At 41.3% G+C, this 17,754-nt stretch overlaps 1 protein-coding gene across 3 annotated transcripts in view; it reads left to right on the top strand.

The window, feature by feature from the left end:
• Positions 1-17,754, top strand: part of LOC133491594 (rho GTPase-activating protein 6) — an 81,809-nt gene that overhangs the window by 49,397 nt on the left and 14,658 nt on the right. For all 3 annotated transcript variants that reach the window (XM_061802914.1, XM_061802904.1, XM_061802922.1), the window contains one exon: positions 12,876-13,035. In XM_061802914.1, the coding sequence (XP_061658898.1) occupies positions 12,876-13,035 (160 nt within the window). The remainder of the gene's footprint in view (positions 1-12,875; positions 13,036-17,754) is intronic.

Here is a 17,754-nt window from a genome sequence, read left to right as displayed (position 1 = left end):
GAGGTGGGAGTTCAAATTCCTTCTGACAGGGAAATCTGCCAGCTGTGCCCAGCAGACTCTGATAATACGTTTGAGCCTGCCACGACAGACTGGCATCTTCCACCACCATCGGAGCCAACTCACCACCAGGTGGTGATCAGTTGACAGCTCCACCCCTCTCTTCACCCAAGTGTCCAAGACATGCGGTCGCAAGTCCGATGACACGACTTCAAAGTTGATCATCGAACTGTGACCTTGGGTGTCCTGGTGCCAGGTGGACATGTGGACACCCTTACACCTGAACATGCTGTTCGTTTTGGACAATCCATGATGAGCACAGAAGTTCAGAAACAGAACACTACTCGGGTTCTGATCGGTGGGCCGTTCTTCCCAATCACGCCCTTCCAGGTATCTGTCATTGCCCACGTGGGCATTGTAGTCCCCTAGCAGAATGATGGAGTCGCCAAAGGGGGCACTCTCCAGCACTCCCTCTAAGGACTCCATAGAGGGTAGGTACTCTGAATTGCTGTTTGGTGCATAAGCACAAACAACCGTCACGACCCGTCCCCCTACGTGCATGCGGAGGGAGGCTACCTTCTTATCCACCGGGTTAAACCCCAATGGACAGGCCCCGAGCTGGGGGGCAATAAGCATACCCATAGCTGCTCGGCATCTCTCCCCGTGGGCAACTCCAGAGTGGAACAGAGTCCAACCCCTCTCAAGAGGAGTTGTGCTAGAGCCCGAGTGGTGTGTAGTGTGCGAGTCTGACTATATCTAGTCGGAACTTCTCGACCTCACGCACCAACTCGGGCTCCTTCCCTGCCAAAGAGGTGACATTCCATGTCCCTAGAGCTAGTTTCTGTAACTCGGGCTCAGATCGCCAAGGTCCCCGCCTTTGGCCATCACCCAGCTCACATTGCACCTGACCCCTATGGCCCCTCTCACAGGTGCTGAGCCCATGGGAAGGGGGATCCATGTTAACCTTTGGGGCTGTGCCCAGCCGAGCCCCATGGGTGCAAGCCTGGCCACCAGGCTGTGGCCTTCGACCTCCACCTCCAGTCCTGGCTCCAGAGGAGGGCCCCGGTGACCTGCATCCGGGCAAGGGAAACCAAGATCAATCTTTGTTGTCATTTTGGGGGTTCTGGAGTCGTACTTTGTCTGATCCCTCACCAAGGACCTGTTTGCCATGGCTGACCCTACCAGGGGCATGAAGCCCCAGACAACTTAGCTCCTAGGATCATCGGGACACACAAACCCCTCCGCCACGATAAGGTGACGGCTCGAGGAGGGGCATCCCATGTTTTTTGGAAGATAATCCCAAAGGTTTATAAATTTTCCGTAGCATCCACAAGTAGCATGACCTGATGGCGAGAAAGCGTGGGTTTGACACGGGACCCGGATGCAGGTGTCTCCGATGTAAACAATTATTCGCTCAACTTCTGGTATAGCTTCCGACGAAACTTTCGTCATGCTAAAGCCAGGAATCAAATACGAATTCTTGTAATGTACATAAAAGTCTATAACCGTACAAAATCGTATGCTATCTTTCACGTATTCAGGAGCTAAACCTTTTAGTAATCTATAGACCAGTAGCAGAACTTTTAAATTTATTGTAAATCTGACTGGAAGCTGGTGTAAGGACTTTAGAGTTGGAGTTATATGCTCTGACTGCTTTGTTCTGGTCAGAACCTGAGCTGCATTATTCGAAATGAGCTGTCTTTAGGGAGTCCAGTCAGAAGACCATCACAATAATCAAGTCTTCTTGAGATGAAAGCATGGATGAGCTTGTCCCGGTCTGCTTGATACTTAGAACCCTTCTCTCAATATACATTCTTCAGATGGTAAAAGGCAGTTTGATGTGACTGTTGAAAGTCAGGTCGAAATCTATCAGAACACCAAACACGGGCAAGTGGCATGGGGTTTCAACTGCTGAACCTTTTTCACTATAGATGTTTTGGTCAACTCTATTAAATCTGACAAGGTAATCGAGTTTTCCCCGGGTGGCTTCCAATGTATAATCATTTTGTCATTGCTGGTTTGTGCTGACATTTTACCTGAATTATTGTCTTTTTTCAGTAAAATAAAAAGTAAACTCTTTGCATTTATCAGCCGTTACGAGTTCTGCAGCTATCTGATTCGGGTGGTTGTGAGTTTGTCAACCACAGCAAACAGAGTGTGAGTGTTGTTGAGGTTCTTACTGATGATTGCAGAAAAGTTTTACTGTCCAGCCCTGACTAACTCTTGGTTAAAACTACAAAGACTTTTGTCTGTCGAGGTCATAATCAATATAAATTTTAGTTTTATTCCATTTTTGTTCTGTTTTCCTTAACTTTGATTTAGCGCTCTTGACCATCATTGTGCTACTCCACGGTGTTCTACGTCACCTCAGGATGTTCTTAGTTTTAACAGGAGTGACAGCAATCATGGCAATTGAGATTTTCGAGGTGAAATTGTCCAAAAGTTCATCAACTGTCCCAGCATTCACAGTCTGTGGCAAAGCTACAGTCTCCATAAACCTACCTTCAGTACTCTCATTTATGTACTTTTCCTAATAGATATAGAGGTTGTCTGAACTTTTGGAAGAAACTGTAAATCAAAAAATACACACAAATGGTCAGAAACCTACGTATTTCTACGTCCTGAGAGATGACCAGGTCTCAGATGTGACCTTGAGTGTGAGTAATATGTTGAGAAAAGCCAAATGTGTCTAGTCTAGCAGAAAGTTCTTTGGATGTATTTTCCATGTTATTCTCAACATGAATATTAAAGTCTTAATAGTCAAAACAGTTGTCGTCAGTACAAATAACTGACAACAGTTATGAAAAATCAATAACCCTTTTTCATTCACCTTTATCTAAAAAACACAGATATTCATAAGAGCTCAACTCACCAATCACTAAGTTTGGGGAAGCCAGCAACCACATAAAAGCAGTGGTTTGTTTGAATTATTTCGCCCTGAGTGCATGTCAATTGGATGCACAGATTTGTGCTCATTCTAGGTAATGATGTTTTTTTCTGTTGAAATCAGGACAGCACATCAGAAAAACAATTGTCACCGTTCACTGAAACCACCCTGGCACAGAAATGCAGACTTTAAAAAAGTTTTTGTCAACGCGATGCCATAAAATGCCACAAGTGCGGTAAAAGTACAGCCATATGGATAACAGGGCCAGTGTTTTGAGACCGCGATCTAAAGTGTTTGGGCATATCTCTTTACACAATGTAGACATTGTTTTCCTTGCAAGAGTTCCAAACCATGATACGGGTGAACCACAGCCACGATGCAGCACATGACGATGGCATTCGGGAAGAGACAAACTAGAAATTTGTGATAATTTTTTTCCACCGATAACCATGACAACCAATAACTTGTGGGTTCTCCAAGTCAATACCGAAACCGATAACAAGGGGTGTAACGATAAGTTTTCACAACAATTTCACTCGCATCACAATTTGTGGTTGATGACTTGATTCAAAGATCTCATACAATCCTAAATGTGGCTTGAAATCAATTTTAATAACATTGCCAAATTTTCAACCTGTGTGATTGTGAAATAAATACCTGGATATTGGACAGTGCCGGTGAAATTTCCTGAATCACATTTGTTTCTTGTAAAGGTATAAGGTAAAATTAATATGGATGTCCCCCTCCAACTTTTTCACTTCTGATTTGATACTGATATTGTAGCCTTAAGTTTTGGCTAATACTGATATCGGTCTGATCCAATTTCAGGAATAATCATACAAAATGAACTTATTTTGTAGTATAGAATGTTAGAAAAGTATTGGTCAAGTGATATTGCTCAAACAGAGAACAATAATTTGCAACACTGGGTATGAAAAACACTGACCTGTTTATAATTAACATAACATAAAGTGCTCTGCACGTGTTGACTTCTGAGGGGCTATGTAGGGCACACAATGAGATGCGCAATTGAAATAACATGGAAAGTAGAAGACGTCACTATCAAATATTATTTTTATATCTCCTTTTTCATAGAGTTTGAAGAATATAACCCAAAGAGTCTCATGGTTGCGTTTTTGTGGTATTTGAAAATGTAGAGGACTCAAACATAGGCAAGCAGAAAGGTAAGGCACTTGTGCAGGAATATTAAAAAAAAAAAAAAAGTTTTATTTTAACAAAAAGGGAAACAAGGATCAAGGAGATAATGCTAAATTAATAAAAGTTAAAAAAAAATCTAAATCAAAAGTAACAAAGGAACAATGGTGGACATATAACTCACTACTACAAGACAGGACCTTGACATACGACAATGAACTAACAAGCACTGAAAGAAACATCCATCCATTCATCCATTTTCATAGTCGCTTATCCTCACAAGGGTCGCGGACAGAAAGAAACAAGGGAACTAAATGAGCACACAAGACATGAACAAATCGGACACGTGAAAAACAAAACTAATACTAAACTAAAACTAATAATCTTAACTAAAACACAATAATCGTTTTCAGAGATATACTGTAGGTGCCGTGAGTTCAATGCTAATTTTGGTTAGATCATCAATGGTATTTTTCATTCATTTTGTGTAAGCTCTGAGCTAGCGATATTTGTGAACAAAAATGAAGAAATAAACAAAGTCTGTGATTTATTGAAACATTCAACAGCAACATTCCCTCTAATTTTAGACGTGTCTGAGCAAACACGCTAAGCCCGTGAGCGGTCCCTTTGACCACTGTGAGCAACAACAGGCGTATGCACTGTGGTTAGATCGGTGTTATTCATTGACGTTACATGCCTCATTCAAAGATTCAGTTTACAGCATGTACATTACCATCAGAAAAAAATTAGAACAATTTAATTTTTGTTTTTGCTAATTTGCAATGAAAATGTCAACAAACAAAAAAATACATTGATAACTAAACAAAGCCAACTATGAACTTTAAATTTGAAATGTCGCCTCCAACTACGTTTCATTTATTTATTTTTAACCCACAATGACATCCCCGTTTATTTTTCTTGGTGTAAAACCAAATTATTGCTTGCAGAATATCTTTAGCAATGCATGTTGAAAGCTGAATGATGCTCCCAAACAGTTTTAAGGGTTAATGATGAGTTTCCTATATTTAAAAATTATATTTAAAAATGTAAAATATTTACAGAATTAGCTTTTTGTGCACTGTTTTGTCTGTGCTTTCATCGTTGATCAGGCTGCGCCAAGGTGGAATTTTAACATTATACACCATCTCATCCTGCACTTTCTATTTTGGCTTGAGACCAGACCTTTTTAACTCAAAAAAGAAAAAATAACTTTCACCACTTTTTCTTTATTAATTATTATTATTATTATTCACATACTCTGACATTCATTAAAGCAACAGCATTTCTTTTTTGTTTTACTTTGCCATTATTATCTAGAATAAACATAAGCAGCATGTCTAACTCGTATTTGCTCTAAGTTGCCCAGACTGTGTTTTTAACTAAAGCACCAGTGGTGGGCGGTGTTTGTAATTATGAGTGTTCCCCTTTAAGAGCTGGAGGTGGGTGGTGTCAGGTAAACAAGGAAGTAGGGTGTGTGGCATGATGTGGCCAAGCAGCAGCTTGTGAGAGATTGCATGTGCCTTGTTTAAAAAAAAAAAAAAAAGTCAGGATGTGGTTCACTGCGCTGAATCGGATTTCATATGCGCTGAGTGTGCACTACAACTGAGCAATTGCGCAGGTGCTCAACTTAGAGAGAACATTGTTCAACAGGTGTAATTATTTTGTTATGTGTGCTTAGTTATTTAGTGAACTTCACCTTGAGTGCCAATAGGCGAGCAATATTCACTCTCCTTGCTCTATGCTCCTCTACGGTAGCTCCTTAGTAACTTGTTGTCGGTATCTTGTGGGCTTTGCATTCTGTTTGGAAGCTGGAACAGAATCTGGACTGAACTGTTTGCATAAGAGTGGATTTTAGATTCAGCAAACATTTTTTGTATGTCCTTCATGTTTCCTCATCGATGGTTTTTGTCAACTGCAAAACCAAAATACGTCTTTACTTTTGTAGTGATTTACAGGTGCTCACCTTTGTTTTGCACTGTGCTCCTTTCCTGGACTGTAAATTTCCCAAAAGCTCATGGGATAAGTGGTTTGATACTCAGGCTAGCAGAATCAGTAGTGCTAGAAATGAAACTACACTCTTCAATACTCCTGTGATGCATGCGATATTTTAGACTTAATCGAGTAATCCTTAGTCTTTATCATTAAAACTGCTATAAACATACACACAGACATCCACATAAGGTTTTACGTACATAAATCAAATGCGTTATTTTAGCAATCTAAGTTAATACGTTGATAAAATGAACCACTCATTTCACCACTACCAATAACCGATATCTTTTTTTAATGGGTTATATCGGTGGTCTTCAATGGCTTTTAGGTCAAGGAGCCTCAAACTGATTGCAGGAATGGAGATCCCCTACTGATATATATTGTATATAATTGTATTTTATAACAACAGAGTGGCTCGTGGTGACCAGGGCGCTGCTGAATGCTTCTTGGCTTGTTATTGGTTACATATTTTGAGTAACGGAGTGATGAGTTTGTCATTTTTTCCAATAGTTATCTCTCTGATATCTTACATCCATGTGTGACTTCACCTAATGTATTTAAGTCTAGAAATACTTTGAAACATGTTTTGAGAAAAAAATATATATCTACATCCATCTATTATCTGAGACGCTTATCCTCACAAGGATCACGGGAATGCTAGAGCCAATCCCAGCAATCATCGGCCAGGAGGCAGGCCAAATAGAGACAGACAACAGTCACACTCTAAATAATACATGTTTTTGGGATGTGGAAGTAAACCAGAGTGCATGGAGAAAACCCACGTGTGCACGGGGAGAACATGTAAATGCCACACATCCGGGGCCGGGATTTCACACCCAGCCCTCAGAACTGTGAGGCCAAAGCTCTACAGCTATGCCACCACACCGCCATATATATACATAAATACTGTATGTAGAGAGAGAGAGAGAGAGAAACCTATTTCTTTTGCTGCCCTGGTGACCCTAGATAGTATTTATTTTAGTGTTTTATAATAATGTAGAGGCGGTTCGGTTCAATCCCGGGGAGTGGAGTTTGCATGCTCTCCCTGTGACTGTGTGGATTTTTTCCGGGCACTCTGGTATCCTCTCGCATCCCCAAAAGAAAGAAAGAATAAATGGGGAATGACTACTAATGCTAGCATGTTGACCCTGTCAGTAGTACTTGATGATGATTGATTAGAGGCTGGATACATTGTAAACTCTACAGATACCACATACACATAGATAACATATAGACTACATATAGACAAAAGTCTTCAGACAAACTAAAGTTTTCTCTAAAAGCTAATTGACATTTTAACACAAATTAATAAATGGGACTTTTTTTTCTCAAAAAAAAAAAAGAAACTACTTTACTCTTAGAATGTTTTTTTTTTCATGTGCATCCAGCATTATAGATGCACAAAAACCTTTGCGAATGTGCATTCTCTGATGTACATTTCTTACCTGCCTATGCATGCAAGGCTGGATCTAAGCAGTCTCAGATCACAGTTTGCAGATCAAAATTCACTTTTTACGCATCCACAGTGATAAGCAAAACTGCAAATGAGGTTTAGTGCAGGGACCGTCGTGAAGATGGAAAATGGCAGTTGTGTGTATGACACAACATGCGGACTGGAAATTTTGAAGCAGGTGGCATGGGTGGCATGGGTGGCACTGAAATTTATAAACCGAGGGAGGAGGTGGCGGGTTTGGCACTGACAAAAATTCAAAAATTGTAAACTGAGGGTAGTGCTGAAAATTAGAGGGGGGGTGCAGTGTGACACATATGCAACATTATTTTTACAACCAATAACAGCAGTGGTGAAGTTAGCGGGGATAAGCTCCCCTTCTCATGTGACCCTTGTGACGATAAGCAGTTTGGATAATGGATGGATAGATGTACAGACCATATATTCCATTGTATATTTTGTACAGTACCATAATGCAACAGTTCTCAGTGGTTGTTTACTGATTAGAAAATGAGGTTTTACAGAATAGGTTTAAGTCAAGTTAAATCAAGGTTCTTTATGATTGTCTACATCAAGAATTGTTAACTACTGCATCGTTTCTGCACTGTACTGTATCGAATAATTGTATTCCTCTATTACTGAACTGAATCGTGTCATTCTTCACTGAAAAATATCATGATCTAATCATAGCATGTATCAAAATGTGTTTTCAATTCTCAACCCTCGTGCTAGCTGTTGTTCATGTGATCTAACTGGCATATGGGAGTGCAGCAATGTATGAGAGCAATATATAAATATATATTATACCAACTTGAAGAAAGCGGAGTTTGGAAACACAACCAAGATGACGTTAAAAATCTTTCATTTTGGAGTTGAGGGAATGGCACCTCACGGCTATGGTATATAAAATATGAATTAATAGTGCCACTTTATAGCGAAGTGCGTTCCTTTGTTTACACAGGCTATCCTTGCAGTGAACTTGGTGGCGACTTCTACCACTGATGTCAAACCAAGACAAACAAAACAAAAAAGGGGCATACCAAAGGCAATTAGTTTGTTACCAATTGCTCCAAAATGGGTTGATATTAATGGACGTAACTGCCGGTTTTATTTTCTTGATCCCCCCCCCCAAAAAAAAAAAAAAAGAAAAAGCAGAAATTCAACTTGTTAGTAAAATATGGATCACTTAGACATACTTCCTTTAATGTTTGGCTTTATAAGATTGATGGTTTTGTTTTTCCCTCAAGCCGAATTGAGGAAAACCTTGTAAAGGTGGAGAAACCTCAAACTCTCCTAATTTGAACAGGTACATGTACAAACATGTACTACTGCAAAAACAGACCTATGCACATGCATGCAGTATAGAAGAAAAGTGCTGGCTGACGAGTCCAGGTGGTCGGTAATTGCAAACAGATGTGAACCTTGAGATAGTTTTCAAGGGAGGGAAAAAAAAATCAGTAAAACCAATCTATGACATGCATAACCTGCAAAACACACACACACATACATGCAAACTACACAAAAAACATGAACAGATTTTCCTCCTCACCCTTGTAGGACAGGGACTCTGCTCAAGGGTTTTTTTTTTGAGGCAATGGAAACACAAAATGAAAGCACAAAGACAAAGAATTTCAGAAACGTTCCTTTGGTGTCTGTTTCCACAATAACGGATCCTCTTCTGGGCCCCTGCTATCTGCCTGGAATATCTCAGTATATGCTGTAAGTAATTGTGTGTAAGGTTGGCCAGAATTTCGAGCTTTACTTTAGCAGATGTGCATGTGTTTTCCATAAATTTGACCCGTGTTATATACAGTACCATAGAAACACCACAATATTACAGTGTTTGAAAAAGTCTTAGTCAATGTTCACAGTACTGTGTTGACCATCGTAAAGGTGTGTTATTCTAAAAAAAAACCCAACCAGATAAAATAAAACGGGAACCTTTTCCTTTGCATTATGGACATCTTCATGTGTATGTGACAGCTTGGTCAAATTGATTGTCAAAAAAAACAAAAAAACCATGAGCCGGACCATAGCTGGCAATGCCACTCCTTGAAAATTGTATAATTGTCCTCCAAGGTTTTTAACTGAAATCCATCCATTTTCAGAGCCACTTATCCTCACAGGGGTCGCAGGAGTGTTGGAGACTATCCCAGCTATCTTCAGCCAGGAAGCGAAGTACACCCTGAAGTGTTTGCCAGCCACTCGCAGGGCACATATAAATGACCAACCAATCACGCTCACGTTAACATTATCACCTAAGAGCAATTTGGAGTCTTCACTTAACCTCCCATGTATGTGTTTGGGATTTGGAAGGAAACCCGCATAGGCAAGGAGAACATGCAAACTCCACAGAAGCAGGGCTGGGATTTGAACCCCTGTCTTCAGAACTCTGAAGCAGATGTGCTAACCACTTGGCTTCCGTGCCACCCCAGTTATCCTCTGTTCAACCCCAAAACCATGATTTTGTCTTTAAATGGGTGTGCTGTGTTGAGCAATGAGAGTTCCACAGTAATGCTGGTGAATGATTCAAGATAAATATCATTATATAATATTTCTTGGTTTAGCATGAGGTTGGGCTACTTCGAAAGAGTGGGCACCGCCATCCTGTGCGCCAAGCCACATGCAGGATTTAGTGATGTAAATGGCACCGCCAAGTTAATGTATTGTACATATATAAGTGGGTTGTTTACTTTAATGGCTTGTTATGGAGGCAGAATACGCAGATGCCATTTATTGTTGTTTTTTTTCAGGTTCATCAGTTGATATTAGCTTTTTTTCAGATTTTTTACATATCAGATTATAATTGAAGACAAAAACAATGACATTCAAACTAACATTTTTTTTCTTGTTGCAAAACTTACAAATGAATTGGCAGAGTACTGTACCACATTCAAATGTTCTGCCTGTAAGTCATATCTTTACTGTTGTAAACACTCAGGAACAAAAAAAGGAATTTTACTCAGGATATTTTGCAATTGTATTTCCTCAAATATCGTACTCGGCACCGTCTGAAAAAAATCCATCTTGATCAGTTCCTATTACCATGCTCTATCAGAAGACCCCACCAGATGCTATTTAAATGTCTGAAAGTTGTATTTGTGTCATTGGCTTTTTCTTTAGTGTGGATATTAACATTTGTGCGATGATGTTCCATAGGAGTTTGTCATACGGCCAAAAATAATTTGCTAGGCATGATATCCACTAGGTAAGGCTATTTGTTTACAAAGTAGATGTGAGTGCAAGGAAGTTACACTTCCTATCCTTGATACAATAAGTTCTGTTTGGAAAACTTGGCATACTGTACTTCTGTAGTGTATTAAAAATTCCACACTAAAAGAATACAAATACATGACCATTCATACCAGCTGTTTATGGAATGTTTTTCCTTAACTTTCTAACCTGGTTACAGTTCTGAGAACTAGGGTTCGAATCCCAGTGCCACCTGTGTGGAGTTTGCAGGTTCCCCTCGTGCCTGCGTAGGTTTTCTCCGGGCATTCTAGTTTCCTCCCACATCCCAAAAGCATGCATGAATTTGACACTCTAAATTGCCCCTAAGTGTGATTGTAAGTGTGCCTGTTGTCTGTCTCCATACACCCTACAATTGGCTGGAAACCAGTTCAGGGTGTACCCCGCCTCCTGCTCGATGACAGCTGGGATTAGCTCCAGCACTCCCACGACCCTCGTGTAGATAAGCGGATAAGAAAATGGATGGATGGATGGATGGATATTTTACTGGGTGTTATAAATGGAGAGCAATGAAATGTTGACGTTTATGTACACACACACACACACACAACACACACACACACACACACACACACACACATTCAATGGTACAATAGGGGCTAGTAAAGCATTGCGGTCAATGCATACTGCTTCAGGCGCAGATGATGCCGTTGATGTCTCACAATGGAAAAAAGAAATTGTGTGTGATGTTTATGACTAACTACAAATGGCGTGACACTACCAATAAGTCAAGGACGGTGCCAACCTATTTTAGAAGAGAGATTCACCTTGCTCACATTGAGGGACTCTCTGGGAATAATTTATGCAGAGCATCATGGCAACAAGTGCTCAGTGCCTGTGTTGCCATGGCAATATTTCTCTGGTTCCCTTTTCCTTGGACTGTCTGCATATTACCACGGAAACCAATATATTCTTTCATCCCTTTGTCTAAAATAACAAATTACATGCTGCAGCTCTGAGTATCTCCAAGCCGCATTAGTCACCCGATGATGGAGGTCCAGACAACACAGTGCATTGACTTTTCTCTACATTAGTTGCCAATGCAAAATGGCAAAATGTGCGAGAAATCAAACTAAATTGTGATAAACAGATAACTAAAGGGATGCAGCTAATTGTGGCGTTGGAGCTTAGCAACCAAGTATTTTGTAGGATAACTTTGGCACTGATGAATGAAATGGTAACTAATCTCAGTAACCATCTCAAGGACAGATATAAGCACATGAAGCTAAATATGGACAAAGAGGAATATAATACAATTGAAGTCGGGTGTTTATAGTTGAAACATCTTTGCTTTCTTTTTCCCCTCTTGACGCTCGAAGAACATGTTTTTGTTTTATTAGGCGTGACTGTATTTTTACATGAAGTCTTTCAATGGAATGGCAGCTCTCTTGCTCTTGGACCCCACTCAGTGAACAGTCAAATCACAAGTACTCTCACAAGTGCTGCCAAAAAAGTTCCTACACCCCCCCGCCCCCTCACCCACACACACACATGATTCAAGACTAACAGTTGGAAAAGGTAAATAAGATCCTCTCTCCGGTCGAGCTGGTTCTGCCCAGCAGGATTCTTGATGGGGATGGGTGAACTTCAGTTCAGTGTCAACCTCTGAGAGCTGTGGTATGATAACATAATAGAGAGGGTGAGGGAATAGGGGAGGGGCATTCTTGGAGTCGTATAAGAGCTGCTGGATTATGGAAAAAGAATGTGTCACAAAGTCATGCTTGTGACAAAGAGAAAAGCTTATTCTCCACTGTGGGCCTGTAAGAAGACATCACATACTGTACATGTGAAAAATGGGGGCGTGAGGTTTGAGGTCTCATTTCAACACACCCATTTTCTGCAGTCACCATGTCAGGGTTGCATATTCTTTGATCCAAATGTAATTCAATTGTAATTTACTTCTGGAATATGTGAGACCAGACTGGTTTTGATGACTCATCCTACACGCTGGTCATTCATTCCTTTATGTCTGTGAGAGAAAGGGGAATGAAGAGTTTGAGTAGAAGCCCCACTGTTGTAATCTTATTCAGACAATGAGTTTACGAGTGTCCATTAATATGTGTATATACCATTTACTCGTGTTGGCGGCTCCAGGGAGAAACCAGGGTGACTGTTTGATTTACTACTGATGCTTTGCCTCCTCAGGGTGACTTCACTTGGAGCAGCCTGTCCGGCCAGAGTGTGCGTCTCACTGCAGTTGCCATACAGAGCCTGTCCGAACTGGAGAGGGCCCGTCTCCAGGAAGTGGCTTATGCCCGCTTGCATCAAGACTACGATGTTGGATGTCAGATTACTGTGCCAAAAGGTGGGATCAGGTGCATTATCCCTACACATTTGAAACATTGTTACACAACTTCTTTAAGCTACAGGGGGTTGGAATGCTTAAATACTAACTGTCTGACTTTTTTTTTAAGGAAAGGTTTATAATAGGCGGCACGCTGAATCAGCTGGAAAGCGTCGGCCTCACAGTTCTGGGGTCCCTGGTTCAATCCCGGGCCTGCCTGTGTGGAGTTTGCATATTCTCCCCGTCCCTGCGTGGGTTTTCAGGGCACTCCGGTTTCCTCCCACATCCCATAAACATGCAACATTAATTGGGCACTCTAAATTGCCCCGAGGTGTGAGTGTGAGTGCAGCTGTTTGTCTCGATGTGCTCTGCGATTGGCTGGGAACCAGTTCAGGGTGTACCGCTCTTCCCTGCCCTTTGACAGCTGAGATAGGCTCCAGCACTCCCCGCAATCCTTATGAGGATAAGAGTCTAAAAAATGGATGGATAGATGGATGGTTTACAATATCATGTTTTTGCTGAATATGCATGTGTTCATTTTGGTGCAAAGTACTTTGTACAGCAATACACGTATTGCTGACACAGGCAACGCCGTCTTGAGTCAACATGCAATGGAAACGCAAGCCCCATCTGGGTCATTCCAAACTACACATTACCTGTATTAGTAAGAAAATATTTTGCAAAAAAAAGTGAAATACACACCTGTGATTTAATGCCCCGTCACACTACGACGTTCTGGCCAACGTCCTATAGCGTTTGAGGAAACGTTGGTAGTCGCCCATGGTCCCCGGGATAGCCCCAGAGTACCGTTGTTTCCACGCCAGTGAACGTCAATGATCGCTGGGAATCGTCGGAGAACGTCGGTCTGGAAAAAAAGTTTTGAATATGCACAAAAGTTCTCACCGAGACCAGCGTTCATCAACGTTTAATTTTAAACGCTGCAGAAAGTTCAAGAACGTCCGTGGAACGTTTTACTAAGGTTCGCCGAGCGTCGTAACTCTAGCTTTACTTGGTTGTTACTTAATCGTTTGGTTTGCAGTGAAAGACTCACTGGCGACCTGTCAACGACCACTGAACAATCCCCTAGCACACACAGCGTGTAACTAAAGTGAAACGAACGTCGTTTGGTGTCCATTGAGCGTCATTCGAGCGTTTCCCGAACTTCCATGCATATGTGTATATAAACCGATGCTTTGTGAGCAAGGCCCATTTAATATTAAGCTACAGTAGAGAGCACCTACTATGGAAGATCCAGAAAGCAGCAGTTCGTTTTCACGGAAAAACACCACCAGACTATGCTCAACATCCGGGTCCAGGATCCTGCAATCCTTTCTCTGCTTCTTTTGTCTCACTGGGGTTTGCAAGATGATGATGCGTGACTTCGCGGACGTACTCTTCCTCCTGCTGTTGTTTTTCCTACAAACACATTGCTCGTGATGAAAGAGGCTTAGCTTTCTTACTAGCATAGCTAGTTGGTGAAGTACGCGCCCTAACTTTTTTTCTTCTTGGCGGCATGACGCTCACTGCTCTAACTCACAACAACAGCTGAAGTGACTATGAACTTTCCAACGTTTTAGTGCCGGTTCCACTGTAAAAATTCCACACCAGCAAAACGCTTTTCTGTCATTATTCACCCATTGGTCACACGCTCAACACACTCGTCTTACGTTGACAAATCGCTCGTCGTGCCCCAATGACGCATTTGCACATGCTAATGGTTTTCAGGGGTATCGTATTTGGTCGCTGTTACACGCTTTTTGTGCGTTACACACACTTTAAATCATGCGTTAGACACACGTTAGACACACGTTAATCACACGCCACATGTGTCATCTGCGTTTGAGAACGCTGAAAAATAGAATGATTGAAATGTTCACAGGACGTTGACCAGAACGTCACGGGGCCATTACATATGTCAATATGATGCAATTATGTAAAACCGAATGAAGCCTAAACATTGAAAATTGTGATCTTTGGTTGTTCTGTGCTGAAATCTTGCGGTAAAATATATTATAGGTAGGTATTATAGTATGTTTTTATTTTATTTTTGTTGAAACATTTTGCAAGTAAAGTCCGTAACCTAGTGGCTTCACATCAGTCATACTGACCGTGAAATGATGATGCAGGTTAGGAAAAGTGGAGTCAAATTCATTTGAAATGGTACTGTCCTTTCATATGTTTCAATGGAAACTCCTTTTCTGTCTCCCTGACCCCGAGATTTGTTATTCCGATAAATGTAAAGGAAAGGTGACATAAAGTTTATTAGATTGGACTTTGTGAGTATGTCCAATGTTTGGAAACTGAAGCAAGCTGACATTAATTTCCCTTTAAAAATTGTCATCTTGGAGGTGAGGGGATTGTGCCCGACTGCAAAAGTATGAGTTATTGCTGCAACTTTATAGGACTGTACAATCCTTTTTTCACACCGGCTAGGCAGTGAATTTGGTCTCTGCTTCTGCCAGTTATACGTATCAATCCCAGACGTGGCTGCACGTGTCGATTTTTGCAGTGAAAAACGGCCATTCCAAAAGGCAATTAGGTATTTGCTATTTGCTCTCATGTGGGTTGATATTGGAAATGACTACCAATTTTATTTTTTTAACCAAGAATGCATAAATCAACTTGTTATGGTATTATGGATGATGAAGACCCCATACCTCATCTAATACCTTCTCGTCAGTGTTCCTTATGAATTTCTCAGCAATTAACAGTGGCCATGTATAAGGATAATGATTTAAAATTCCATATGCATCGGTTTGCAAATTCACACCCAGTGTATCTAATTTTTATCAAATGGCAGCAGAATTCTGAAAAGATGTATGAGAATACAGAAAAGGAAGCGAAGGTCCATCAATACATCAATTTTCCATTTTATCCTCACCAGGCTCCTGGGCAACTTGGAGCCAATCACAGCTGATTCTGGGTGAGAGGCAGGGTACTCCCTGAACTGGTCTCCATACAATCCCAAGGCTCATTAAAACAAACAAACATTCTCACTCATATTCTCATCTACGGGCAATTTAGAGTTTTCAGCTGACCTACCATGGATGTTTTTATTATGTGAGAAATAACCGGAGAGCAGAGATACCAGGAACCTGTGGTGTAGTATGCAGACCATGGATGTTTGCTGAGCCTGCTCCTCTTCAGTCTGCTGACCCATGACTGCACACCCACATCCAACTCCACCTCTTCAACAAGTTTGCAGACAACACGGCTGTGGGGGCGTTCGTCAACAACAATGATGAGACAAGCTACAGGAATGAGATGAGCCGCCTGGCGACGTGGTGCAAGGACAACAATCTCTACCTGAACGTGGAGAAAACTGAGGAGATCATAGTGGACTTCACGAGAGGGCACACGAGAATCCCCCAAGCCTTTAACGGTGATGTAGTAGAGAAGATGAGCAGTGCCAAATTCCTGGGTGTACACATCTCCGAAGATGTGTCCTGGATCACTAACACCACAGCACAGACTAAAAAGGCTCAACACTGGCTCTACTTCCTACGGAAATTGAAAAGAGAGATAACCCCATCCCTCTTGATGATCTCCTTTTACAGGAGGATTATCAAGAACATCCTGTGCAGCAGCATCATCGTGTGGTACGGCACCTTCACCACTTCCTGCCACTAGATCCTGAAACACATTGTGAGAGCAGATGAGACGATAATTTATCACACCCACCTCATTCCCTAACCCACCAGGATCGGAGGTCAACCTACTCACACCCATCTCACTGCCTCTTAACATTGCTGCCATCAGGGAGGAGGCTGCAGAGCCTTTGGAGCAAAAAATCACCAAGCTCAAAGAGATTTTCTTCCACCAGGCAGTCAGCTCCCTCAACTTCCTCTCTGCTTTGCCCCCATTTTATTATCCCTGTCTAGCACCCATCGCCATTACCTCTAGACCAGAAATCAAGCTCATCCACAAACCACACTTTAAGCACAGTACAGTGGTGACTCTACTTACGAAATGTTTCGTAATGTGAAACTTTTGTAAGTAGAAAAACATTTTACATGTAAATAGCCTAATCTGTTCCAAGTCATATACATAATGCAAAGAATAATAAACATTTATGTTTATTTACCGTAGAAATAAGCATCCAAAGTGTACATGATGTAAAGAATTGAAAATTATGTTCATTTATGTTTGGCATTGAGTGCGTGGTGGGGAAAAAGGCATTGTAGTGTCTTCAGTGGTGGAGGCACACACACAACTTAGTTCCACTAAATAAATTCCATAAAGTATAAATTCATAACAAACATCAACATTAACTTTCAATGTTTCCTGAAGTACCAATCCAAGATGTTTACCTTTGATGGCTTTTAATAATCTTGCAGAAATGTGCAAGACAAGTGTCATTGTAGTGAGCGATCGCCTGACAAATTAACACATTTTCCGGGTTAACACAAGATCCTCATTGTGAATCAACTTGTCGATGTCCTCACTTCTCCAGTGAAAGATCCTCATGGTGAACCAACTCATCGATGTCCCCCTTAGCCTTACACAGTGAAACAATTTCCTCCACTTCACCTTCAACCTTCACTTTGAACCTCTCAAGTCGAGCAGCAGCAGCAGTATGAGGCCACATAGCAGGAGCACGATGGGACTCACCATCAATTTCTTGGAGCCCATGGTGAAAAAAGATGAATAAATCTGCGAAGAAAATGTAGAGTGCGCACAAGGGTATAACAATGGATTCAGTGATGAACATACAGGAACTGCGTCAATGTGATACCAGGA

This window comes from Syngnathoides biaculeatus, chromosome 2 (assembly GCF_019802595.1).
Source record: "Syngnathoides biaculeatus isolate LvHL_M chromosome 2, ASM1980259v1, whole genome shotgun sequence".
NCBI lineage: Eukaryota > Metazoa > Chordata > Actinopteri > Syngnathiformes > Syngnathidae > Syngnathoides > Syngnathoides biaculeatus.
This window is presented reverse-complemented; position numbering and strand designations above follow the sequence as displayed.